Source organism: Notothenia rossii, assembly GCF_949606895.1.
Source record: "Notothenia rossii genome assembly, chromosome: 7".
NCBI lineage: Eukaryota > Metazoa > Chordata > Actinopteri > Perciformes > Nototheniidae > Notothenia > Notothenia rossii.
The window spans coordinates 66,223,833-66,251,408 of NC_136905.1; the positions used below are offsets into that span (position 1 = coordinate 66,223,833).

Below are 27,576 nucleotides of genomic sequence, written 5' to 3' on the forward strand. Positions count from 1 at the left end.
CTGGCTCAGAGTTTCGTGATGTGGCAGAGGAGTAAAATAGTCTTTATATCTCCTCTTATGTTTAACATGCGTTTTGTTCTTGGTACCAAACTCACGTTGCAGTGCTAAACAAGGTCACAATTAAATTGTCTTGAAAAATAAGTACATTAAGGCTTCAGAATAAATCTTATTCCAGCCTTTATGTCTTCAAACAGCTTAAAATGTTACATTTCTGATACTGAGGAATAACTTATATATGTGTTCTCCTGCCAACTGAACATGAATTATCAATAAAAAAATTTATTCATTTAACACATGGAAAATGACGTTAGTAGAGAATTCATTCATAAACAGTAGGAGGCACTTGGTCTTAGCCAAAGAGGCCTCTAAATATTACAATCCCTTGTCAAGGTATAATTATATTTGCATGAAAAAAACCTCTTTGGAAATTGCATCCAGTGCATGTACGTGCTAAAATTACATCATTATCTCTTACATTAAAGGTGGGGTAGTTTGAGAAACCGGCTCGAGATACACTTTTTGTCATATCCCATGGAATGCTCTTAACATCCCGATAGCAATGAATATCTTAAGTGCTTTGACAATAAATCCATAAAAAAATGTCATCTGTGGAAGCCGTAGTACTGTAAAAAGCACGACCAATCATTTGAGCCGGCCCGGCTAAAATAACTGGATGGCCTACCTGCCTGTCAGCCTTCCATCTGTGCACAAACTTATCTCGTGCCCTCATTGGTCGTGTGCGCGTTTGTGTGTGTTGGAGGAGGGGCTCTATAAGGAAGTGGCAGATGTTTTCCGGCTGTATATTTTCAAATTCAAGCGCACTCGAGCTGGTTTCTCCAAAATGACCTACCCCACCTTTAAATGTAATCTATTTAGACTCTAATAAAAAAAGCGGTGACACCAAGGAAAAGGCAAGGAATGCTGTAGTCGTTCCTGCTGTTGGAGCTGGATAACAGCGGGGAGGACATGGTGATGGTGATTCCCGGCCTACAGCGATCACAGTTTTCTCCACAGAAGAAGCAGGCTTTCATGTTGAGCAGAGCATCTGAGTTGTATGTTCGTGATGCTGTTCTCGCTGTGATACGGAGGAAATTATAATAATATTAAAGATAATCAGTATCTGTGTTCATCATGTGTTTTTTTTTAACTGAAACTGTACTCACTTGGTTCAGAGTAGTCGTAAACCTTCACCATAGCATCCTGCACGCGGGCCACTTTGTATTTTCTGATGAGTGGAAGTATGATGCAAACCTCTGACTTGTTAAGCTGCAAATGGGAAGAGAAAATGACTGATGTATGGTAAAACACAATACAACATTTACTTATTTTATTCTTGTTATATCTTGTGAACATGTAAAAGTATCTGACATAGGACATATTTATTCCTTTTTAACTAAAGAAGCTTATGGTGGCAGAAAAGTCAGTTAAAACTGCGTGTAAAAACGCCACATCACACAAGCAAATATAATTAAGCTCAGCTCGGCATAGCTTAGCTTTACCCACTATAGCCATATTGCTCCTGTGTTGACGATATCACATATTAGTACTGATATCCTGTAGCTACTAGCTAGACTGCCTTTTTTTGTTGAATTCAGGGTACTACAGTATCCCTCATGTGAGTTTTCCTTAAGAAAATGTTCAACACTTCCTAACACCTTCAATTGTACTTAAGAAAGCAATGGTCCTTTGCTGACCATTGGGGTGCCCTTATTACAATGGAAACCAAGGTCATCTTGTCGCTAAGAGTACACAAATTACAAGTATTCCGATAAGTATTCCATGAATTAATACAATTTAAGAAAAAAAAAGCGCTTTAAGACACCATAACACATCATGTTGGAAGAAAAAGAATAATGAGAAAAAAAGAAAGGGAAGAGGATCAATTTATTGATTGAATAATAAAAAAGGTTTATATAAAAAAAACGATTTGGGCTATTCAAACTAATTTCAATAATACTAAAAAATATTTATAGTTTGTTTTGTATTTTTACAAAAATGGTGGAGGTAAAATTGTTGAAGTTCGGGTTTGACAAAATAAAACTACAATGTGGCCCAACTAAACTTTTGGAGTCAGAAATGACAACTTACTGAATCTAGATAGAGGCTGACTTTCTCGGGCAGGATGTCCATCTTTCTGATGAGCTCTGTTGGGGCAGCAGCTCCAGGAGAAAGACTGAAACCACTGAGCATGCCCACGTCCAAAATCACCATGCCAGTATGAGATACCCCCGCATTGTTCTTTAATCTGCAGAAGACCAAAGCAAGGGCTGGTGATTATTTTGCAGAACATTTGACATGGTTTACAACATAACCTAAAACATATTAGAGAAATACAGGCATATTTAGCAACAAAAAATGAATTATTTTGATATGTCTGTCTTACCTCGTACATATGGATAACATCACATGATTGTGGTCTTTTTCCTCAGAAACATCAACATCTAATGTGAAAGCCTCCTCCTCTTTGGCAAGCTTGAGGATCTGTGAAAAAGCTTTGCTCTCCAGGTTGTAAAATATGTTCATCTGGAAGGATTCAGGGAGATGTTACAAATACTTAGATTTAGTTGCACAGAGCTGAAGTTTGCAATACCGCCTGATGCTCCAGTGTGATATTATATAAATCTGTAATGTAGATGTTTAAGTTGAAATGCCTCAAGGTCAAAAAACAGTATCTGTTATAGAAATCTGCACATTCCATGAAGCAGAAATGAAATAAAGATTGAATCTCTGTTTGTTTTGAAGTACTGAATCAAGGAAGGTTCAAAACAGGATATGTGGACGTATGGAAAAGTTGACAACAGGTTGTACTGTTATATAAAACAGAGAAAACATTAACCTTTCACCAACGTCTTCCTGTGTCTGATACTATCTGGAGTCACTAAACGCAGACAGGACGTCCAGCTACAGTATGTGTTCCAGATGTTAATTGCTGGGAGTCCATTTTTATGTTACATTTGCATGTGGCTGTTTTGGTTTAGCATTTACAATGCAGCATATTGTGCCGAGTGAAGCTGAATTGTGCACAGCTGCTATGTTCAATTTATTCTGGTCATGCTTCATTTTCTATGCTGAATAGGTTTGAGGTATGAAAACAAGCCTGCAATGTCGGGGGTTGTTTGGTGGTGATAAATGTTACTTAAGCATGATGGTAGGAAACATTATTATATAAAAGCTGCAAACTCATAAAATCTGTAGGATACTATTCATAAGAATCAGTAAGATTTTTAAACTGTACCTGAAATATTGCAAATCCTCTTCCTTCCATGTATATATTTAGTTTTATATCTGTATCAGTATTCATCTAGAGTAAAAGCAAGCAAACAAAGAATGAAGTGGAGTAAATACAACATCATATAAAACATTCAATGAATCATATCATGTATAAATTAGACAGAAAACATGGTATTACACATAGAGATGTTACCTCTCGCCTCTGATAGGCCAGATAGGTGGAGGAGTTGATGCTGAATAGTGACGCAAACTGAGACTCTGGGGCGGTTATGTTGAGCCTGAGGTCGATGGCGTTGGCTCCACTGAAGGCAGCGTAACACGCCAGAGCCTGGAGGGCGACTACTGTGTCCTGAGGAAGAGTAAAAACTACATGAATCTGGATTACATCAAATTATGTTTTGTTTGGTGCAGAATAAAGTTATATAATTTGAAAAACTACCACTTTGATACATTGCTTCTCGACAGTTAATTCACAAATTCTATCTGTTTGTTAATGTAAGTAAGAATCTCCTCAAGGTTTAACTCCAGATGCAATTATGCTTCAACAAATAGGAATACAACTAGACAGTCCCCAAAAACTCAAGGCAGATCAGACCAAGCTACCCGTCTCCAATTGGGGCTGGGCAATATTATTAACAAAATATCCGATTTCAATATTGCGATCATTTTTTCAAGTTGACCATCAGTGCTTTCATAATTATAATTTTGGATAAATAATGATCAGTAGTGGGGAACTACTGACAAAGTGGGTGAAGGCAAATGAAAAAAAAAAAAAAATGAACATCACTTTCCTTTAATTCAGCCTTTAAAACCAGGAAACTGGACACCGATGTAATTTTACGATATCGAAAATGTTAAACAATGGCTAGTCTGATATCTCAATATTGATATGATATCTATATATTGACCAGCGCTAGATCCAATCAGTCTCCATTCTATCTGCCCGAACTCAACAGCAAGCTAAACATCACTTGTAGCAGCTCAACTAATAATATGTTTAGTTTGTAACAGGTATATGATGTTGCAACATGTAAACACTTAGACATAAAGTTGTAAAAACTCTCTTTGTACCTGTGTTGTCCTGTAGCCTCCTATGTGGTTTCTCTGCTTAGTTAACCATATCAAGAGTTGAATGGCCTCCACGAAGCTGCCGTGCTTATAAAGAGCCAGCAGCACATAAGAAGCCATCTCGATCTGTGCTGAGCTCAGCTCCAAGTCATGTGACTCCAGGCTAGCTGAGGAGGTCCACAGCATGACTCCATCTTTGCAACAAAATGACAATCTTCAGAGTCAGCACAATTTAAGAAATATCCTGGAAAAAATATGTTGTTGTTGTTGTTGCTGCTCCTGTTCTTCTGCAAGAATAATCTAGATTTTAGGAACTTTAAAAACCAAACATATTTGAGTGAAATCTCACCCAAACCAAACAAATTCTATCACTTAACAACATCGCATCAGTCAAGATGCAGTAAATATTTATAACTATCAACTTTTTTCTGTTGACTGTATATGCTATATAGATGAATTTCCAAGAAGAAAACACAACGTTTATATTAATGTATTGATGTACTGCTAGGTAAATGTATTAGTTTATGGCCTTTTTGTGGCCGAATTAGTTTCTTACATTTTTTGTGTTGTGATTGTATTAGTCTTGTTCGTCATTGTATTTTGATGTAATTGTGTTTTGTTTGTTCTGCTTTGTCTTTGTTTTCTTGTAACTGACTTGCTGTTTGTAGGACCCCCTTGAAAACGAGATGGTTCATCTCAAGAGGTTTATCCTAAACTAATAAAATGTCAAAATAAATTGTCACAAAAGACCACTACTTTAGTTAAGTACCTTTGTAGTCAGCTCGACTGGTGAGCTCCTCCAGGGCAGGACCGGCTTCAGGACTATTGGCCAGAGCTAAAGCATAGGCTGTCAGACACAGGCTGTAATTACTGACCCCCCCGCTGGCCACTTTGTTCTCCAGGTAGCTCTGGGCCAAGGACAGATTCCCAGAGTCCTTCAAAAACAGGAACCAGACAAAACGTCATTGCTGTCAATTGACTTGTTTCCCTTAATATAGATCTTTAAATCTCCTATTGTAGCTTCCTCTAATGAAATTCCTTTAACTCACCGCATAGCTCTCGTCCTCCAGCAGTGCCATCAGGACAAAGGCAGTGAGTCCCACCTGACCACTATCCAGTACTTCCTGCATCTCAGTGTGGATTAACTTGCCCACCTCTCTGAACTCTCCCTGGGACCCCTGGTGTTTCAAGAGCCAAGTCACGGCCCTGGTCAGGACACTCTGTTCTATCTGCATGAAGGGCTTAGCCTGGAGGAAGCACTTCAGCACGAAGGCCGTCAACCTGGGACCACAGACAGGAGATTGTGTTGATTGTGTATATATATATATATATATATATATATATATATATATTTATATATATGATATATAGTACATATTTTATATATATTTGTATTTTTGTATTTTTGTATTCGGGAGTGTGGGAAACGGTATTTCGATCTCTCTGTCTGTACACACAAACTGAAAGATTGACAATAAAGATGACTTTGACTTGAGAGGGGACATTAAAGGCCGAGAAATTAAAGCATGTTCCACCTTCTAAACCAACACGAATGATCTTTGACTGGAATAAACTGATTTAAATGTATCCTGTGTACCCGTTTGATCCGCCAATTTTCACAAAAAAATATGCAATTAATAAATGCTTCATAGTTGCTGAGTGCCATGAAAAGGCAGCATTCGGGCAGTCAAGAACTTTAACATATGCCATCTGCAATTTGGTCCAGGGTAAAATACCTCATGTGGGAAGAAATTAAAAAGACTACCAGTGGTACAGACACTGTGCCTCTACCAAAAGAACAGCTGACTGAGATTATTCTGAACAGGATACAAGAAAATGCATTATACAATTATAGATGTTTGTGCAATTGCTGCTCTCATCAACAATCAGCAACCTGTATCGCCAGAAAAATTGTAATTGGGTCTCTCTTATTGTTGACCTACCATATGCTACCGGAGGTGTCGCTGGATCCGAAAGGGCTGAATGAACCATCCTCTCGTTGGTAGGACAGTTGTTTCTGATATACTACAGCAAGAGAAAAAAAGAAGGACGTTTGCAACTTAATCTAATAAAGCATAATTGAAAAATGCCTTCTTGGATTTAAGGAGAAAATGTCATTACTTTACCCATAGATCGTACTGTATACATTACATTCAGAGACCAGTGTAAAGGTTACCTTCCAACATGTCGCCCAGAGCCCTGCTCCTTATCTCTTCCTCGTCCGGGGTTATTCCTGATTTGTTCAGATACTGGAGAACATAGATATTTGGAGCAAAGTGGATCAGGTTCTGCTCCCCACTATCAAGAGGCATCTGAAGCAGAGAGTCCAAGTTCCTGATAGAAAAGCCCAAGATATCTCCTGTGTAAAGCAATGCAGGAGGGAAAGAGATGTTAACTGTTTCACATCATGTTGATTAATGGGGAGAAGCCTGAGAGCTACATGTAGTTCAGGCAGTCAACTCGAGCACCAATGATTTAAGACACTAAATCTGCCGCTCTATTTAAGCTGCCGGATCTGCCTGCCTCTGCATCGCTAATGCTGCTACTGCTACTGCTACTTCCACTTCGCTGCTCCTAGCCGGACCCAGCATCCACCTGTAGGCTTGGGGGATAGTTATTTAGTCATCACCACACAACTCAATGTTCTATATACATCTGTGGAGTGATGAGGCCCGAGCCTAGACGCCAAACTCAAACTATATGCTGCCTCTAATAAACAAAGAAACACGTGAGTTTACTAATTCACTTAACAGAAGGACGTGTAGAATTGGGTAGAAAAGCAACAAAGGTCACTAGTCCGAAAGCACACCTTGGACCAAATTACCCTCATACAATCATTTATGACATATTACCCCCTGCAGTGCAGGATCAGTGAATGCGACAAAACTACTTTGTAAAGTTAAGCAAAATATCTTGATTTAGTTTTAAATAACTATGGAAATAGCTTTACTTGAGGTGTATTTGTTATAGATGAGTCAAAATGTACTTCTAGTTTCACACGGGATACAGACAGTGGTTTCCTGCCTATTAAAATGTTACATGTCCTGGCTCGTGGGTGTGTCGATTAGATACAAATTATAGAGCATTACTGTTTGTGTTTAAATATGAACAGTGTATGGAAACAGACTGAACATAATACTAACCCTAACACTATAAGGAAACGTTAAAGTTACACATAATGAAAGAATAGAGACGAAACACCATCACAGGCAGAAAGCTACAGTAGGGACAAACACGTTGTCCATGGCTCGTTGTTTAGTGAAGCTCACTATCACAACAAGAGCAGAAATCCACACATTTGGCTCTGACTGAGGAAAATACTGAGGCTCGCCTTTCTACCATGACAAATGCCCAACATCCCTCAACCTGAATGGAGCCAAGCCAAACAGCCTGACAGATGTTCAGGATCTGCCCGCCGTAAACATTCCTGTTAGATGTCCATTTTCCAACATTTAGTACCTAAATGTTTTCAAGACATAAACCCCAACTCATCATCTAAACGCAAAGGGCACATAATACACATGGCTAATGACTGAAAGTAAATATAAAGAGCTTTCAGATGGAACTGCCACTGGCAGAGCAGGGAGGAAGAAAATCGTAGACTTACCAACCAATACCACGTGGGCCCTCTGGCTGCCCGGCACCACATCTGGTGGAAAGGAGAAGGAGATGGAAGTCGAGCTGTTCAACTTCAACGGTTCCACCTCCAGGAACAGAGTCTCTGAGAGGGACTGTTTAACTCCCTCAGGCTGCGGGAACATGAACAAAATCCACTCTTATCATAGGATTAGCAGTAGGCCAAGTCGCATTTTTTTATATTACTGCAAAATCACATTCATATGGCTGTTACCCGATGTTTCCATTATACCGCACCTTCACAAGCACTATCCAAACAAGGCTGTCTGAGGCCTCAGCAGATACGGCGTCCACAGATATTTCTATCTCGCCTAGAGCCACGGGCCTTATAGGGAACAGCGCTGAAGCAGACACATGACTCCCTAAGGTGAGTTTCTGGGCATTTACCCCCGACACATCCCCTTTGTCTACCAAAACAAACTCGTAGGTTTCACTGGTTAGGAGCAGCAGAATGACCTGTAGAGAGGGGACAAAGCAATCATTTAAAGCAAAGAATGTAACATTTACTGTGTGCCATAAATAAAGGAGACATATGCTTTAGGGAGTTTTTTGGAATTGTATCTAAAGAGTTAGGTAATACTTTACAGGTGATATGATTTATCCATCTTATTGAAGCCAGAATACTTCTCAAATTCCATACCTCAATGTCGTGCTCTAAGTGGTTGATGATGTTCACCTCCAGCACAATTTCCTCTCCCCTGATGAGGTATGATGGGACGTCCAGAGACAAGGAGAAATCTTTGGACACGGTCAACTGTGAATAAAAAAACATCAATCAAATTCAAGGTAAATTCAGCTACAGTAACACTCTCTGCAGTGTATACGGTTACAGCCAGACCATATGAATGATTCATTTCATTGGCCAGAATAATTGCAATATTATCTGTATAATCATCAAAATATGCTTAAAACTCTTAAAATGGCATTTAAACATACTGGAATCACTTAACCTTATATCTAGTTGGTTCTTGTATGAAAAACAATGCAACCATTTTGAATAAGCTAAATCAGGCTCTATTTTAAGGGAACAATTTCCTTTTCTGTACAGACAAAGAGGCTCAACATCCTTTTTAAACAGGAAATAAACAGATTTGTGGTTAATATAAACCCCAAATTAGAGAAACATCACTGCTACAGCCAGAAGGAGCCCACAGTTAGCATGTAGTCACCTTTTGTGGCAGAGGAGTGAAGCCCAAACCCAGGTTTTCTGTCATCACCAGAGCAGCAGCTCGCAAAGACGTGACACCATCTGGAACAGTTATTTTCTCACTTTTCATTGGTTGATCACTGAAAAGGTATTACAAAATAAATATTAAAGTGTGCTCATATATTTGACAACACTGATTACTAATTGTAATCAACAGCAAATGAACCGTTCTGGACTCACCTGATGCTAGTGTCCAACCAAAGCAGGGATTCAGTGGCATCCATCCAACGGCTCCAGAACCTCTCTACCATTTGGGCGTCTCCTGAAAATAAGATGGAGAAGAGATCAGAGAAACTGTATAAAAACATAAAACATGAAGATGAAAAGCAGTGGAAGAAATCAAGGGAGTCATATTATAATCTAAATGGCCACCAGAGGGAATCTAAAAGAAATGACATGATACATTCAAAGGAATCTCACTGTAATTTGATCATACCATAATCCGGTCCATCAGGCAGCTTTTTCTTATAAAGTCTGGCATTGGTTAGCATCTTAATATTACAATCCTGCGGTGAAAAGACACAAGATATTTCAAATATTATTTTCATTCTCGCGGAAGAAGACAAAAAACACATTCATGTTCACAGATATGAAACAGATTATATTAAATATAAAGGACTGTTTTTTCTTCTTTTTTTTTCGTAATGTCAAAACAAAATAAGATATCTTCAATTTAAGTAAATAAATAATGTAATTAAATAGAAATTGACAGAGATAAAATAAATATGTATACACCATTAAAAGGCATGCAAATTCAACATAAATTTAAGAATGGGAATACAGATATTCCCCATCTTCCGAAACATCGCCTGTTTCCCTGTCAAATACACCAAAAATATGACATAGGTGAACGTGTTTTTGTAGCTAATAGAAATACAGCTATAATGGATTTTTGGATGTAATCCTGCATGAAAGTCTGCTTTGAGAGGTTTACTAACATCATAAATGTAACATAGGTCAGTGAAATATAGGTCAGGTTGTGTAAGGTGTAAACAGTCCCCTCTCTGATGATGCCCGAGGACACCTCGCCTAAAACTGGCCTAATCTGTCCAGACATGATACACTCTGCTTTGGAAATGTGTAAAGGTTATGTTAAGAGGCCCCACTTTGGAGAAGCTTTGATTTTCTCCATCTTGCAACTATCAATAACGCACAGGTCCTGCAGCCAAAACACTAATGTTACCTCAGTCACCTCATAACAAAGCACACGGATGGGTTACATCCAGACCAACCGGTTCAGGGTTCTCACACTGAATGATCATACAGTATCCAACTGGGGAAGTTTGTCTGGGGAAGTGACAGGGATGACTGGTGCTTTGTAATAAAAGTGTGAAATGGACACAAGAGAAATAAAGCAAATCTGACAGCATCTAAACAGCTGACTCTCTAAAAGTGGTTCGCAGGAGTTTAAGTTTCAGAGATGATATTTGGCTCTTTAAATACACAAACATGGCAAAATGTACCAAGAGGCAGTAACCCATTGGGCTTATTTGAAGGCTTTATCTAGATTGTGTCACAATGTATAGAGAACCTTTCTTTTTTTAAAACCAAAACAGATTGTCATACCTTCTCCACGTTGAAGTCCAGGTCATCCTGCGGACCGTCGTCATGCTCCCCTATCACAACGATTCCTACCTGGGATCCCGGTTGAAGAGCATTCACCGTGAGCCATACCTGCTCTCCTGGCTGGGCTTTATTAAGGTTCCAGCTAACAGAGACCTGAGGGAAGCAGACACAAAAACAATCACAGGCACATCTGGAAATGTTAAACAGCTATTACAAAAAATGGGATAGAAGACATTAAGTACATAGTTGTTTTTGTTGACGGGTATGAGCGCTGTGTCGCTGGTGACCTCTCCATCAGACAGGACGCAGTAGACAGTGACGAAGGCCTCTGGAGACCAGGACAATGTCAGGGTCAGAGAAAAAGAGGAGGAATTCTTTGTCCCAGCGGCCACCACCTGACCTCTAGAGCTCACCTGGAAGTACAACAATTAAAGCATTACTTATTTGCATTCAAGTCATTAAAATATATGTACATATGATTTTTTTGTGGAATATTTAAACATAGCGATACCAAAGGAAAACATTCTTCTGCCTAATCGGTGATTGATTGAATGTAAAAAACGAATTCAAACACATCTACGAATTCAAGCAGATGGAATGAATTTGGTTGGAAGAATGGCATACATTTGTATTCACTGTCAAATAAAAAATAATCAGCTCCAAACTCAACAGCAGTTTTTGAGGTTGTGTGGATATTGTGTCTTGGGTTGATAAGGGAAAAAGTAGTATTCAGAAGCCACCTGTTTCTCAAATCTACTGGTGTCTAACAATACAGCAATAATAACAAAACGGGCATAATGAATGGAGCTCTTAAATGGATGTATACAGTTTATAATTGGAGAATTGGAGAAATGAATCACCTTCACTGCAAACAACACTGTGACACTAAGGGTATATTACTTCTAAAGCACTGTGTCTGTTATATTCTTTACTCAGACATGCAATATGTCTTATTGCAGAAAATAAAAAGCCAGGTTATGTTTATTTATTCACAGATTTATTGTTTGTCCAAACATACCACAAAGTGGAGCGCAGTTGGTTGGAAGGTGCTCTTCACTTCGAGCTGAAGAGGCAATCCAATCTGGAGATTAAACATGTTGTGTGGATTATGTCTTGGTTTCATAATGACAGTAAAAAAATAATTTAGGCATGTTTTGCGGTATTTTGCTAAATATATGTTAAGAGTTACCTGTGCAGGCGAGGTGTTGACCAGTGAGATCTGAATATATGAGCCACTCGGAGAGGGCTGGTTGTTGTAGACAGTCAGAGTATCCTCACTGGTTTGGAATTTTGCCTTGATATCAACACAAAATACAGAATATATTAAAGAAAATAGAAATGTGGCCTACATTAAAGATATGTTTCTGGGTTTCTGATTGATCTTTTCCCCCCTTAGGTTGAGTAAGTAAATCTGTTTTAGAATCTTCGGATGTTGTAATACTCTTCTTATGGTTACAGGTCATTTGGTCATTTTAGATGCAAGCATGTGTAATCCTTCTGTACTGAAACTACTCATCTTACATAACAACGAAACTGCAGAACACTGCTTCTCCCGGAGGACAAACATTCCAGGTTCTGTTAATCAAAATACTCACCTGAATAAAAAGCATGTCTACTTGATCATGTAATTCAAACTGAATGTGGATGTTCCCATCCTGAGAGACTGGCAGAATCAGAGTTGTAGGTAGAGAGTTCCTCGTGTTTGTACTCTGAGTGACTTCAATAATAACAGAGGGCTTTAGATCCTGTGAGCTGAGCGGATTTCTGTCATATCTGGAGATCTTTAGCTGTGGGGTAAAAGCATCGGAAATAGTTAGCAACAGTTTAAAAATAGATGTCAAATTAACCAAATAATAAGTCACTAACTTTTGTAGAGAAGTGTAGTGATGGCTTTAGTGTAGATGGAAAGTCATGGAATGTTAACTGAAACGTCTTCGTCATGATGTCGACTTCAACCGTTTTGTTCACTTGAAATCCTTGGGTTACAAGAAGTGATATAAGAGAACTATTTGTAGATGCTGATGATATGTTTAGATCAATATAGTTTGAAATATATCTCACCTGTAGGGATGTCAGTAACAAAGGCATCAACTCGGACACGACCGCTAATGCCTTGAAGCTGATCTTTGCTAAAGACAAACCGTGTTGACCCATAAAGCTGAAAAACAAATTTGAAAGTGAATCAATGCTGTTTAAGATGCAGGTATGTTCACTGTGAATGCTAGCTAAAAGCACAGAGAGTCTACATCTAGTCTCATGTTATGAATGAGATAGAGAGCCAGTAAAACCTCACCAATTTAGTCACAGTGACTTTAGAGGCTGCATTGTGCACATCAGACGCCACAGTGACGGAGATAGTCAGTGTCCCCCGTACAGGCTGTCCACTGGGGTAACTGGAGGACAACAATTAAAGTACAATATGCTTAACATATGTCCACTGTTATATTACTGCTTTGCCTGAGAAAATAGAACTCACAGTGCTCTCACTGATCCTGAGATGTCATCTCCAATGAGGACCTGTGAAGGTGTCTTGAAGAGCATTTCAAAGTGAGGGCGCTCTGCAACAACAGGAAGGAAAATCATTGGAGTGGCAATGGGATGATATGATATGTTCATCATCTAAATAAATATGTTGGCATGATGGGAATATCATTAGTGTATTAGGTTCAAGTTACTAAGACTTGATTTACCATTTTCAAAACCTGGAGTTTGGCATTTTTTGCCAAAGCCATCTTAGATATTTGCTGATCGTATTTGGGCAATAGGGGGACCCAGGATAAACATAGCTACATCTTATCCTAATAGTAGAATAACAAATTAGTCACACCCTTAAGCATTGTCTATTTGACTGCAAAAGCAACCAACATTTATAAAAAGAACCTCATGTTGTATTGAAGAAGGCTTGAAAAAAGGGATTGGGACCATAAACTCATTAAAAAAACGTTTACTGAGGTATTAAATAGAATGAGTAGAATTATTCTATACATAATGACTTCATTTTGCAACCAGTGTACTGCCAAATGCTGGTCATTAAAATGAATGTAGGTTTCAATAACTTGTGTTACGTGCCGCAGTTGGTGCTTGTGTGTGTGTGCTTTTGTGTGGGTGTCTCTCTCTCTCCCTCTGATTGTCTCCAGGTGCAGCCTCTCCCCAGGTGCTCCCAATCCCCAATCAGGGCCTCCATAAAGGACCTGAGGAAGGCTGCAGTTGTTCTCTCCTTCTCCTCTGGCTGCATGTGTGCAGCCTGTGTAAGTATAGTGTCTCTGTGTGAGGCCTAGTTTAACCTGTTAAGTTTGTTTTGCAATTTGGCTGGTGAGCCTCTTTACTTTTGTATTAATGAAAACCTCACTTTGTGGCTTCAGCATTCAGTTTCCTCTCCTTTTTCTCTCGGCCGGATATTTTGTGTGTTGTTACTTCCCTTTGTACCCCTAGATTTAGAAGGGAACGTAACACTTGGCATTGGCTTCGTCCTCTTCTTTTATACTTTTTATGTGAAGCCATGAACAAAAGTATTAGATAAATATGAATTCTTACCTGATAGTAGCATTAGAGGAAAAGTCAGCTGATCAAAGTATTCAGAATGTATTACCTATGATCCTTGAATATCTATGTTAAATGTAATTTAAATCCATCTAGTTATTTCAGTATCAATGTACAATGTTCACCTACATTGGTCCAAAGGAAAGTCATGAGATAAACTAAATCAGGAGGATTCATCCTCTGGGGACAAAGAAAGTCTCCAGCAACATTTCATGACGACCCATTCATATTTGTTGAGATATGTTAGTCATGGCCAAAGTGGTGGAACAACCAACCAACCAACCATAAACATGGCAATCAAATAATAATGAAAAGAAACTGATAGATATATTACCATAATGTTCCACAATGAATGCTTTCTCATCAATCAAGCCCTGTCGGAAAGAGAATGGTAGTTTATTTTTGTGAATCAATTCTGACAGCAGTCTATTAAACTGCATTCTGCACAAAGGTAAAGAGATGTGCTACGTTTCAATCCTACATTCACTGCAGCTGTGATTGTCCAATGTCCATGAGGAGACGTTGGGGATAAACTGAATTCCCGCAACACAATCCCCAGATTCCCTGTGGACTCCGACCAGTAGACAACATTCTTACCGGGATCCTGCATGTCACAAAAGAAAGTCAGTCAAACTTCCCACCAAAACACAATACCCGTCAAAAAGTCCATTCAACTTCTCTGGCCTACCTGTATAGAGATTTCCACTCTGCCTTTATACGGATGGTTATTCAACTGTAAAGACACAACTCTGACTTTGACGGTGTCGCCTGGTAGGTAGCATGATTTGTCGGTTTGAATAACGGTGGAGACATTCCTCGGGCTGAATGTGAGGGTGGTGGTGTTGGTAAAAATGAGATTGTCCTCTCTGTATCCCCTCACCGTCAAGTTTAAGAGGGAATTTGGGGTATATTCAAGAATCTGGAGAGATTTTACAAGCATTTTTAGACACATACACATGGTTAAAACATTTAATTAAAAATAACTAAGAGGGAAGTCATACTCACCGGAGGGAGTGTAAGGACTCTGGTCAAACCTTAAAAACAGAATGATAGTTAAACTTTCTTCAAAACAGTTATTACAGTATGCAAATCAACTCTAGAAATCTCAGTTTCACCTCCTTGGAAGGCCTCTGTTTGGGTGAATACCGTTTTGCCATGTTTCACCTCAGCCATCACCCTGACAGGGAAGTCAGCAAGGACGGTGACAGCCAGCGGTGTTGGGGTCCCAGCATGCAACACCTCTGGAACCGAGATCAGAAACAATGTCCTAGTAGAAAGAGGAAGAATGGTTGTTATTGATTGGTGAAAACAGTTGGACTATAAAAGTCAGTAAGTAAGTAAAACTTTATTTATATAGCACCCTTCTCAACACGAATGTACAAAGTGCTTTACAGTACAGTACAACTATAAAATGTAGAATATAAGGCATAAAACAACAGCAGGTAATACATAGGATAAAACATAGGATAAAACACCAATGAAAGACAGCTACTAACTCACCTCCTCCGGCGACCCAAAGGCCTGTCGGAAAAGATGGGTCTTTAACTGCCCCTTAAAAATCTCTATTGAGGCAGATTGTGATTTGACCCTAACCATATCTCTTACCTGGGTGATTCCTGAGTTGAACCAGGAACAGGAAAAAACACAACTCCCACACACACAACCAGAGTCCAGATGGCATCCATGCTTCTGGTCCCCGCTTGGCAAGTCTGCTTCAGACACCTTACTGACAGCGACCACTTTGTGAAGACACTGTTTAGAAAACCACACCTCCTGTCTGTCCACCAACGCCCCATGGCATCGCAGTCACTTGCTCATACACACCGTCACACACACCAGGATGCATATATTCTTTATTACACACAAAGGAGGAAGGGGATCTCAGATACTCTTTACGCCTCTGCCCAGGGGGATGCGTCTCATCTGTCTATTCAGGGTATGATAATTCCCAGTGTTACTGTAAAGAAAATACGTCTCGAATGACACCCCTGCGAGAAATATGTGACACATACCTACCTACCTGAGAGTTTAATACTTGGCATTTTATCATTAATTTGTTTTGTGAACATTTGACTACTTTACAGCATCCTAAAAAATAAATCCAATTATTGCAGTCCAGCTATGTGGTCTGATGTTTTAATTAATTTGTGATAGCAGAAACTGGATGTCATATTTTGAACTAAGCAGTAATTATAATTTTCACAAAGGAACATGATGACACAGGCAGAATGAAAAAGCATGCATTTCCTCTTCCTGACCAGCAGGTGGTAGGAGAGTCAAGGCTATCTCTTACTACCCAAAAAAGAACATAAAGCAATATTGACTATGCCAAAAGCCCAATAATACTCCGCCTCAGTCTTTTTACTGCAAGTGTTCCATGTCAAAGTTTTGTTTTTAAGTCATTTGTTTACACAATACCCACACACTGTTTGTTGCTTCATATTAACATTTTATTTCTTTGGTGTAATTCTTCACACTAGTTACATATAAACATGTTTTACAATGCTCCATTTCCACAAGAAAATAAGTATTCTTTCCAATACTTTAGACACGTACAACTTTGGCAAAAATAACTCTGCTTTGAACTTGTCAAAACAGCACCCGCTCTTCAGTTTCTTAGCCCCGGTATAGTACGAGGGTGCATCTGTGAGGCTTCAGGTGTGATGCGAGGTGATGTTGCAAGTTTGCGTAAGCCTGTGTAGGCTTGTATTTGTTTATGCTCTATTTAGAACCTGTTATGCAGTTACGTAACATCTGTATCGTACATTATTACATTCAAACACCAACAAGGTGCTGACAAAAGTGCATATTTACAGAGTGCCAGAATAAAAGAAGAATCTTGGCAGAGCATCACAGACAGGAGGCAAAACAAAAAGTGTGCAGTTTTAAGACTGCTTACAGATTTGATGAAGGTACACAATGCGATACACTACTTTTGGGAAGTGAAGTACCAGTGTGGAGACATTGACAGCAACTGTACTTGTACAAATACATTCCTCATAATTCTATAAAATGTACTCGTGCCAGTTGATTTTTGGGATATATTTGCTCTTAATGAAAATGAAATGTAATTGGCAGTCAAGATAACTCTTGGCAAGATAAGATAAAAATATCTTGTCTTCACAGTTCACAAATTGTTAGGAAACATACGTTTTGAGTTTGAAAAACATGAATATCTAATTATCAAATTAAGATTATTTTTCAGTAATTATTAGTTCTTCAACCTACTGCTTACATTCTGCTTCCTAAAGGTCTTTTAGTGGCATCTCACCAATTCATTGCACATGGCACAACACCTGCTTTTACAAAGTGTAATGGGGGCAAATGATAAACAATCAGCCACACTGATTATTCATTCATTAATCAATGTTGAATGTTGTTCAATGAGGCCCAATTAGTAATAAATAAGTGTTTTATTAGTCTTTCCCCTCCTTCTCAGTTAAGACATCTACAGTACTTGTACTGTGTCTGAACACTTGAGATTTCATACTTATGTATTGAAATTTCAGCTGCTTAAGTATATGAATAATATAAGATTGCTTACAAAAGTGACAAGGTATTACTCTCCACTTCCGTGGGACATTTTCAAAACGTTTGACAGAAAACCAAGCAAAATGAACTGTAAATCACAGCAGCAAAAAAAGCAGATTTTCCAAATATTTCTTATTTTGTGAGATCAGGTTTTCGTCAGGTATTTTGATGTCAAACTGTAGATTTGAATGTCTTTTTTTGCTAAGAAAATTATTTCAGAAACACACAACAAAAGTTATATTTTCAGGGGGGGCCATCGTTATAAACAAATTATTTTATATCTTCTTAAGAGTTCTTAAGGATCCGCTGTGTTAGAGTTGTCTGTCAGTATCTCCGAGGGTCACATCTCAAAGTGACGGTAGATGCTCTCCACGTAGCTCAGGACCCTTTGCCAGTCAGGACCGCCTCCTCTCAGCATCTCCTCTACCATCTGTGGAGCACAGATTTCAAATACGCTCATAAGCTTAACCTCGCATCTATCATAGGAAAAATGTGATTCTTTATTGATTTGTTTATTCATAAATGCCCCAAGGCTCACCAGGGTTGGTGCAATCCCAACCGTCTCTCCTGTTTTGAATGCCATACTGAGATTCTCCTTCTACAAATAGAAAAAGGGATTGGTAAGAGGAGTGACATTCAGTAAAGAACCTGTTCCTCTCCATCGCACAGGCACAGTCCCTACCTTGTTCTCTGGAGTGAGGCTGGTGTAGGGGATGTGTGAGGGGAGGTAGGTGTGGTACACGGCACAGAAGGCCAGACCGTCGGCCCAGCTGCTGCTGAAGTTGGTGATGTCGATATTCTGCATGGAGGGAAAACACTGATAGATTAGGCTAACATATCTTCAGCCGCTCAAATATAAAAATGTCCTGCTTTTCTCGGGCTTATATCATATTAAACTGAATATCTTTTAATTCAATACCTTGTTTTTTTGACAGACAAATCAAAGTGTCACCTTATAACCTTGTGTCCGACTCTGACACCAGCGGAGCAGAGAGTTTCTCTTCGAGCCTCCATGGCGACGCAGCAGCATGTTGAAACCATCCTGGGATCTGACAACAACAAGAGACACGGCGCAGCAGGGCTTATCAGATGGACATTACAAAAACCAAAAAAGAAACCTAATGAACAAATCCATTCAAGTATACAGTAAGACGTGTTGGGCTACAAAAGAGAGCTTTTCGAGTTCACCAGACAAAGCCACTAATTAGTCTGATTGTGTCCTTGTGGGAATTGTGTGTGTGTGTGTGTGTGTGTGTGTGTGTGTGTGTGTGTGTGTGTGTGTGTGTGTGTGTGTGTGTGTGTGTGTGTGTGTGTGTGTGTGTGTGTGTGTGTGTGTGTGTGTGTGTGTGTGTGTGTGTGTGTGTGTGTGTGTGTGTGTGTGTGTGTGTGTGTGTGTGTGTGTGTGTGTGTGTGTGTGTGTGGACGCACTTGGTGGGAGGAAGCTCAGTGAGGGCAGAGTTGTATTTGTTCAGAGACTCCTCACGTCTTCCTGTAAAGACAAGCAACCATATTTACTGAACATCACAATCAAGCCATTATAGATGCTAACATGAACTTTCACTATTCTTTAGTTAAAGTTTCACTTTCACAATGAATAAACAGCACTTATTATAATAATCTTGAAAGTGAAGCTTTATAAAAAGGTGCCCTTTTTCCTGTGTACAAACACAATTAATATAACCTTTCAGTGATTCCTACTTCCTCTTAAAACTACCTTGAAGTCTAACAAAAATGCTGAATGCATTTCCTTCATTCTATATGCTTTATTAACCTGAATATAATACATATTGCACTGTTCACAATTATGTTTGCTTAAGAGTTGTCTTCTTCTTTATTGGGTTTTTTGGCATATTGCTTCACCTGGTGTAACCACCATCCTTAATCCTTCCTGTGCATCCTAATGCACATGTACAATACAAACAACCCACTGCTGCTAGTGTTTAAAGACTCTTCTTTAACCATTTTTGGAAGTGAAATAACGCTAAAGCTATACCAAATAACACAAGCATCCTGTGACACACTGTATACAGGCCCTTTGTACACACACACATACACACCTGTGTCGGAGCTTGACCTGCTGTCTTGCCAATCCAGACTTCTTCTGCCTTTTGGTTGCACCGAGTTCTTTCAAACAAACAAAGATTTGAATTTAGACAGTCATTAAATGAACATCGAACCATGGACGACAAGCATTTGTTTTTTGGCCAACCACCAATCTCTAATGAAGGATCTTCCTCGGTGTGGGGGAAACTTCTGTGTAGCAATACAGGAGGAGTCACAGACTCAAAAGGAGATACAGGGAGAGCTGGAGCTTTGATGTCAAACACTGATGGTTTATTTAGGAGCTTCGGCCGGAGAATTCACAAAACAAGTCAAAGAGTCAGAGGTTCTGACTTCACGGTAGAGTCGCCACATCAAATCAGAAGAACTCTACCCCAACTGATAAACTGGGTCAAAGTTATGGGCCTTGGAAAATATTTCCCCAACACTCGGGTCAAAGTATTTCACCTTGTTTGAAGGTCCAAGCGTTGAGGCAGTATTGGGCTGAAGGGTTCCATTCGGCCCGGTGGGGGATACTGAGGGGGTCGGTAATCTGGACAGGCTTCTGCAAACATCAAATCACATTTTAAGGAGAGCAGACCCAATAAACTAAACCAAACGTTTTAAATGGCATTTTTGGACAGCTGTTGCACTTGGCTCCAGCTGTAAATGCTGTTTAATCTGTCCTAAAGTGGCCTTGTGAAGACTTGGGTTGAGTACAACTCATTCAAAAGAAACCGCAACCACAGTTCTGCCCAAATAAGGAGATTGTTATACATTGGTCACTGCTATGTCATAGACAAAAAATGTAAGTATAAACGTATTGTGGTTGCGTTTTTTAAATATCTGAATGTCGAAACACATTAAAGTGCGATCTACAAAAAAATATGTTTTAGTTATATGTTGCAGAAATACTATTTGTTTCCCTGTATTCCCTGAAAAGCACTAGTTCATCACTATCTCACCTTGACCTCTCTGTAGTGACCGTCCTTCGTGTCTCGCTGGTTCGCACCTCCTCTCCACACCTGTCCTCATTGGTCACATTTCTCAGGTAACGCTGAGTCACACCTTTAGAGTCTGTCCTGGCCTCCTCGCTCACATTATTCTTTGTCATCTCATTCTGACTCCTACTCTCCAACCCCGACCTGAACGCCCCCTTCTCCCTGCCTCTCTGGGTCCCTTCTTTGCTTTCACAGCTGTCGGTTGGTCGTCCATTGGGCCTCTCTGCTTCCTGACATGGAGCCCGGGCGAGAGTGGCCTGTCTCTGCTGGCTCTCCTTTAACTCCCCTCTCAGGGTGACTAGTTGCACATCAGCCTCCTTTAGTCTCTGCTGGGAAGCGGTCAGCTCCCTCTCCACATCTCTGTGCGCTGTTCGGATCGCGGTGAGCTCTTCTTCTGCCTCGGCTCTTAGACGGTCCGCCACTGACACCGCCACCTGTAGGTCTGCCTGGAACTGCAGCCATTCCCCGCGCTCCGTCTGGAAGGGAAAGAGCAGGGGCGTTTATGTTGCGAACACTGATATTTTGATACGATTGATGGTACTTTACATAAACTAGGGATGGGATGATGTAGAATTGTAAGGGATACACCGATTGGCAGGACGTTGGTATCAGTTGATGTCCACTCTATTTACCACCATCAGTTTCCGATAAAAACGTCTTTGCTGAATCTTTATTGTCCGAGTTAAAAAAAAAGTCGAAAAAGCTGTCTAGTTCAACATCATGGTAGAGAACAAAAAAAAGATTAAAAAATACTGAAATTATCTGGTAAGAAAGAACAGACATTATTTAACTATTTTGTCACATTTTAATTATACAAGTTATAATAATTGAAGATTGATTGATCGTTGGCCAGGATAATAATAATGAACTCATAATGAACTTTTTAAGTCGTCTCATGCCTAATATGAACATGGACTGATGCTTGTGTTTTAAAAAATAATAATGGGCTCTGGTTTCAGACAGAGGGTAAACAGAGCTGCTGAAGTATGAGAAAAATAAAGAGCTTTTTGAACATTAAAGCATGTCAACATGTCACAGAGTAGATGCACAAAATACAGATTTAAAGCCGAATGTCTTTTTTTAACATAAACGGCATGTCATTTTTATAGATTTTGTTAAGGATTGCCTGAAAAAGTCCTTCCTACAAACATTAATACTAAATGTATTACTTGTGCAAATCATTTGCTACACCAACTTTATACACAGCATTCAAAGAAAAAAGACTGGATGAGACTGTCAAAAACAAACATAGCTGAACCCTAAGCAGACAGGCTATAATCAAATGAACAATCGATTTCCATTTGGCCCTCATTAGGAGAATACATAGAGCCGAACTGAGCGACAGGCCTCAGCAAGCAGAGAAGAGTAGAGCTGGCAAGTCAACTCTAATGAGGCATAGCTGAAGTTCGAGCAAAAAGGTTTTTCTCCCGTCATATAAAAAAAAATAACTACAAAAAAGATTTGCTCTTGAAGAAGAAAAGCCCCTTAAAATAAATCTTGGTCAGACAGAAAACACGATTCAACTTCAGGAGCGTGGCCAAGGTTGCATTGTGAAGTGCATTCTATTTCTAACGACTATCAGCACGGTTGGATGGAAACCTTACATGGGACAGATTCGGTTTCACATTTTTGAGCATGAGGGATGTTGAAAACGTTTTTCATATTATCAGAGTATTCTTGCCTCGCACGCCTACAAACACAGCTTGGACATCAAAGGTCGCTCTCTGTGCTAATGAGGGTAAACGCAATCGCATTAAATAAAATCTAATAACCATCATCATAAAAGAAGAAGAGGATTGAGAAAGACAGAAGGGAGAGAGGAAGGACAATAAAATCATAATGTTAGGACAGTGGAGCAATATAAAGACAGAGAGACAGAGGGAGTGTAAGGGAGCGCAGGAGTTGGGAGGGTTAGTAATTAGATGAAGAATGGATGGAGATGTGGAGGAGGAGGTGATATCTGAGCCAAGTCGCTCCCTCATCTGACCAGTGACTCAAGACCACAGCTGGACCCGATTACACACACACACACACACACACACACACACACACACACACACACACACACACACACACACACACACACACACACACACACACACACACACACACACACACACACACACACACACACACACACACACACACACACACACACACACACACACACACACACACACACACACACACACACACACACACACACACACACACACACACACACACACACACTTCCCCTGTTCTCTCCCACACATTCGTTATTCTTTTACCTCACCACCAAACCACATTGTCAAGATTTCTCACACCCACACATTCAGGGGTAAGTTGGAGCCCTAGTAACATGTTTTTGGAAAAGTTCTATGATTAATAATAGTATAAAACATATTTGGAGTTGAGTCCTTCAAGTCTAAATATGTGTTGTCTGGATGAAGACACTCCAAATAGAGCAGTCTGTTTGAGGAAACAGGAAGGCGCGCTCCTCATGTTCACACTGAGATAAGGGTGTGGGTTGTAAGTCTTGAGACACACACACACGCTCCCTCAAGAGCTGACCTAGTGACCCACTGCAAGTCCAGATGTGGTACCCAGCACACACACACAGATACACTTGCCTGTCTATACTCTTGAAGCAAATCTGAGTTCCTGACAACGTCCTGGAAAGTGTCCAGCACACTAGGGCATTGTTTCAGTGTGTGTGTGTTCCAACTATCTGTCCCTGTTTTACCTCTACACCCAGTCTGTCTTGTACATACTTGGGGTAACATCCCAACTCTGTACTGGTTCCTCTGTCCTGGCGTATATTTCCAAAAAGTGGTGGAATACACCGTTACGCCTATTATGGGACATTTCATTCCCTTTAAAACAGTCACACATTGACAAAATGGGCAAATTCCCCTGACTGGCACATGAAAATAGCCTGGTAGCGCCTACAAGTCCCATGTATAAATGTCCACGCAGACATCAAAGAAAAAGGGGTGCGAAGTCACCGCCATTTGCTCGGCGCTGCAAATTCAACACAGCATGCACACAACCCTCCTGTTCCTCCCAAACACACTAAATGTTCCTTTTACATCTGAACAGCCTCCAGATACAAGTCTTTTTTGAGTTAGAAGAAGCCTTTTGAGGAGAAAAGAGAGGGAACATGGAGATCATTCTTGGAAATCTCCAGCAGCGTTCACCTGGAACTGATTCCAAAGCAGGGCTTTAAGATTGACTAAATCTCCAGGAGGGAGTGACCAGCCACCCACGCACACACCCACTACCCAGACATGAATGGGGTGTTTTCAATGTTGTTGGTTAAGACAATGGAAGACTGGTGGTGCGTATAAGCATGGACAGATGGTACATTGGATAATATCCTTAGTAGGTCGCTGCACATTTGGGAATCATGTGTCTTCAGAATTCAGTTTACAAGACAAGAACTACATTATGGCTGCGGACAGACAGAAAGAAATACATTAGCATTTGGGAATGCAGGGCTAAAGAACTGCGGAGGAGAGGCCTAGCTCACAGAATGTGACTGGAAGAATAATGGCTACTTAAATTGTACTAAAAAAAAGGTCAAAAAACAAGGAGGTCACAGCTAAAGAAAGAAGTCTTAAGCAACTTGGAGTCAGATTAAAGATGGATGGATGTGAAAGAGCAGAGTTGGAGGCGAGGTAGCGATATAGAGAAGGGGTAGGGGAGAAGAAAGGGACGGGATAGAGAGGAGCATTGCAGCAAATAGTTGGAGGGTAATTTTTCAGAGTTCTTGTGCTCACAGAGGAGCGGTCAGCTCTCTGATGGAGAAAGAATGAGGGAATGAAGAAAAGGCAGGGCCGGGGAAGGAGAAGGCGGGGGGGGGGGGGGTTCTATACAAAGCTTAAAACCAATTGCGCAAGCCAAGACTTTCAATGCATCTGTACGTGTTTGTGAGATTTCTGTCTCACGTGGAACACACACACAAAACACATGGTCAGTCAGTCACTGTAGGCCTCGCCCCCACCTCGTCACATGGCGCAAAACAAAACAAGTTTTGTCTCCTGAACAGCCGAATGTGAACCCCCTCCTCCGCACTGCACTCCCCCTACTCTTGCTCACCACAAAAAGCCTCCCAGGACAGCAGAGCAGACAGAGGGTTCATAAAGTCCAGCTTTGGAGGCTTATATTGCCCGACCGAGGGCCCATGTAAACACAGTGTTGGATCACCCCCCGATTTTTAATACTCAGCTACCTCTCAGTGGTGCACCACAGTCTCTCTGAGGTTTAGCTGGGAAGGCTTATAGGTCCCTTGCAGAGATAAGGGATTGTGGAGGGTAGGGTAGAGCTGTGACAAGGAAGCACATGATTGCCATGTGTGTCAGATAAGTACTTCATTTTAATATAATGATTAAATAATTCTGAGAGGAGAGGAGTAAAAAGATGGGGATGAGGGAAGCACACAGTCATATCCAAGCTGTAGTAATCTGTGGCAGATCTGGAGGAAGCTGGGAGCCTCTGGCTACAATCCTCATAAGGGAGGGTCAGGAATTGGAACGAGCGACTGACAGGAAATTACAGCAGCATATCGCCATCCTCATAAGACTGTGGAACGCCCCAGCAATAGAACTGAAAAATGCTTGCAGAATTGACATTCTTATTGTACATGGTTTACGTAAGGTTTTGGGATTGGAACCTAATCTTGGGTGAATCCAAAATAAATGGTGAGACCCTACTGGACAAGAGTTTTGAGGAAGTCAAAGGAAGATAATACATGTGTGTGATGGACTTTAAGACTTACTTTAAGAAAATAAAGAAACGGACTAAAATGTAATACTTATTTTTCAACTGTACAGGCATGAGATACAAAACAACTTTGACAGAAGATGATCTCAACGATGTTCCTCTTTTGGGCCTCTCAGGAGAAGCATAGGACAGGAAGACCTCCATTATTAAAGCTGCAGTTCCCAGCGGGGCCCTGTCTAAGGCCTATTGTGATAGTGAGGGGGGTGGAGAGCGACATGGTGTGTTATCTCCTGGATGAGTTCACAAGCACTACTCTGATTTATGTGTAATTACAGTGAGTGACTTCCTGTTTACATGGCTATACTAGGAATGTTGGCAAAAAAAAGAGAGAGGAGAAGGTACATCTTACTGGGAAAGCAAAGCAACATTTGGAAATAAACCTGAAAACTACAACCATTAGAACACTGAGGTATTTTTAGTCTCAATTTGGTCCATAATTGACTTTGTTAGCAAAACCTGGTCCTCCTAGTTACCATGGCAGGTTACTTGAATAACTTTAGGAATTCATAGTTCTTTTTAAAAAGACTGTAGCTAGCGTATTAAGCTTAGCTAAATGACTGTTGAAAAGTAAAGATTTAGTTCATTTGTTTTAAAATGAGAAACGACAGTAGTAGACGTAGTGGGACGCTAGTTAGCAGCTAACAAGCTAACCTATACATTGGAGCAGATTAATCCATGTTTACACTTCTGCACTTGTAGTTCTGCTTTTAAAATGGCTAGAAAATGAGATACCATACTCCAAGCTGAATATATAATAAATACGGTTCTTTATACAGCTTCATGTAAACCACTAAACTGGACAATTCCTGGGCCTACTTCAAATTGTTTAGGCACTAAGTGCACTTGCTGTTTGGGGTAGGGGCAACGCAAACCGTCAATTACCTTTAGTATGACACAGACAAAAACTAGATAAGAGAAAAACAGCCAGTATATATTTAAAAACAACAATCATCTCACCTGTAAAGTACCCTTCAAACTCGTCACTTCTGTCAGTAGATGATTCAGTATCCCTGGGTGAAGGATACAGAAATGTCAGAAGACTTCACATGCATATCAAATACATATTACAAATGTAAAAGAAATGGATTTGCCCTTCTCAAAGTAGGGAAATGTTAGGCCTCCAATGAAATGGCAAGTTTTATTACTCAAACTAAATTCTGCAGTCTATACTTTTTAAGGAGTATATAAAATACACTGTATAAATCTTACCTGCTGTGTTTGTGGCCCCCTCCTGACTGGCAGTGATACCCAGTGTCGTCTTACACTCCCTCAGCAGCTTCTCTAGCTCCTCTCCCTGGCTGTCCACAGGCTCCTGAGCGGGCAGTAAAGACTGACTGGGACCACTGTCTCTTTCCCTCCAGTTAGAGGAGAGACCCTCCACAGGTGAGGCACTACACTGAGAGGAGGTGCTCTTTGTGGGGCTGATGGCAAGAGTCTTCGAGACCGGAGGGCGAGTCGTTGAAGTAGGAGGACCCCCATTCCTCCCCAAAGCAGCTTGTCCTCTACCCACAGTACTTCCTGACTTGTTGTGCAGCGGGCTAAATCCAGGGCCAATGATAGAGCTGTTAGAGCCGACTGGTGGATGAGGCTTCCAATCAGGAGGGGGTCCTGATGATGGTGCTTTCTTCCCACTGGGTGTGAGGACTGGGATTGGAGGTGGAGATGAAACTGGGGCTGCAGGGGAAGGTTGAGGTGAAGCAGGGAGGAGTTGGGGGATACCAGGGATGAAATCTGGAGCATCACTCAGTGGAGATGCCCGAGGAGTGTGGAAACTGTCACCAGGGGCCCCTGAAGAAGAAAAACAACTGTATTTTTATATTAAATAACAATGTTACCCCCACCCAGAAATATTTTAAAATATAAAATATGCTTTTAATATTCCAGTTATCAGTTGTTATTCAGAAATAATGCAATTCCTTAATGTATATCCTCTGTGTTTGTGCATGTATATCCTCCCCTGTGTGTGTAATGTGTGTAAACAAACATGGAGAA

General features: G+C 40.4%; 1 protein-coding gene across 1 annotated transcript in view; it reads right to left on the reverse strand.

Annotated features, from left to right (window-relative positions):
- Positions 1 to 311: 311 nt before the first annotated feature.
- LOC307046437 (CD109 antigen-like) overlaps positions 312 to 27,576 on the reverse strand; it is a 30,041-nt gene continuing 2,776 nt past the window's right edge. Inside the window, exons 3-39 of the mRNA XM_079692833.1 lie at positions 26,794 to 27,372; positions 26,542 to 26,594; positions 20,785 to 21,296; positions 20,288 to 20,384; positions 19,837 to 19,903; positions 19,208 to 19,268; positions 18,732 to 18,828; positions 18,462 to 18,578; positions 18,318 to 18,377; positions 18,124 to 18,209; positions 15,395 to 15,515; positions 14,937 to 15,167; positions 14,846 to 14,852; positions 13,185 to 13,266; positions 13,002 to 13,101; positions 12,304 to 12,495; positions 11,898 to 12,002; positions 11,727 to 11,789; positions 10,951 to 11,121; positions 10,709 to 10,861; positions 9,579 to 9,648; positions 9,323 to 9,404; positions 9,105 to 9,222; positions 8,576 to 8,689; positions 8,173 to 8,391; positions 7,907 to 8,048; positions 6,476 to 6,658; positions 6,243 to 6,324; positions 5,349 to 5,580; positions 5,069 to 5,234; positions 4,303 to 4,493; positions 3,425 to 3,580; positions 3,236 to 3,301; positions 2,384 to 2,523; positions 2,089 to 2,245; positions 1,164 to 1,266; positions 312 to 1,075 (exon numbers count right to left, since the gene is read on the reverse strand). Of these exons, the coding sequence (XP_079548959.1) occupies positions 873 to 1,075; positions 1,164 to 1,266; positions 2,089 to 2,245; positions 2,384 to 2,523; positions 3,236 to 3,301; positions 3,425 to 3,580; positions 4,303 to 4,493; positions 5,069 to 5,234; positions 5,349 to 5,580; positions 6,243 to 6,324; positions 6,476 to 6,658; positions 7,907 to 8,048; positions 8,173 to 8,391; positions 8,576 to 8,689; positions 9,105 to 9,222; positions 9,323 to 9,404; positions 9,579 to 9,648; positions 10,709 to 10,861; positions 10,951 to 11,121; positions 11,727 to 11,789; positions 11,898 to 12,002; positions 12,304 to 12,495; positions 13,002 to 13,101; positions 13,185 to 13,266; positions 14,846 to 14,852; positions 14,937 to 15,167; positions 15,395 to 15,515; positions 18,124 to 18,209; positions 18,318 to 18,377; positions 18,462 to 18,578; positions 18,732 to 18,828; positions 19,208 to 19,268; positions 19,837 to 19,903; positions 20,288 to 20,384; positions 20,785 to 21,296; positions 26,542 to 26,594; positions 26,794 to 27,372 (5,378 nt within the window). The 3' untranslated portion in view covers positions 312 to 872. The remainder of the gene's footprint in view (positions 1,076 to 1,163; positions 1,267 to 2,088; positions 2,246 to 2,383; positions 2,524 to 3,235; positions 3,302 to 3,424; positions 3,581 to 4,302; positions 4,494 to 5,068; positions 5,235 to 5,348; positions 5,581 to 6,242; positions 6,325 to 6,475; positions 6,659 to 7,906; positions 8,049 to 8,172; positions 8,392 to 8,575; positions 8,690 to 9,104; positions 9,223 to 9,322; positions 9,405 to 9,578; positions 9,649 to 10,708; positions 10,862 to 10,950; positions 11,122 to 11,726; positions 11,790 to 11,897; positions 12,003 to 12,303; positions 12,496 to 13,001; positions 13,102 to 13,184; positions 13,267 to 14,845; positions 14,853 to 14,936; positions 15,168 to 15,394; positions 15,516 to 18,123; positions 18,210 to 18,317; positions 18,378 to 18,461; positions 18,579 to 18,731; positions 18,829 to 19,207; positions 19,269 to 19,836; positions 19,904 to 20,287; positions 20,385 to 20,784; positions 21,297 to 26,541; positions 26,595 to 26,793; positions 27,373 to 27,576) is intronic.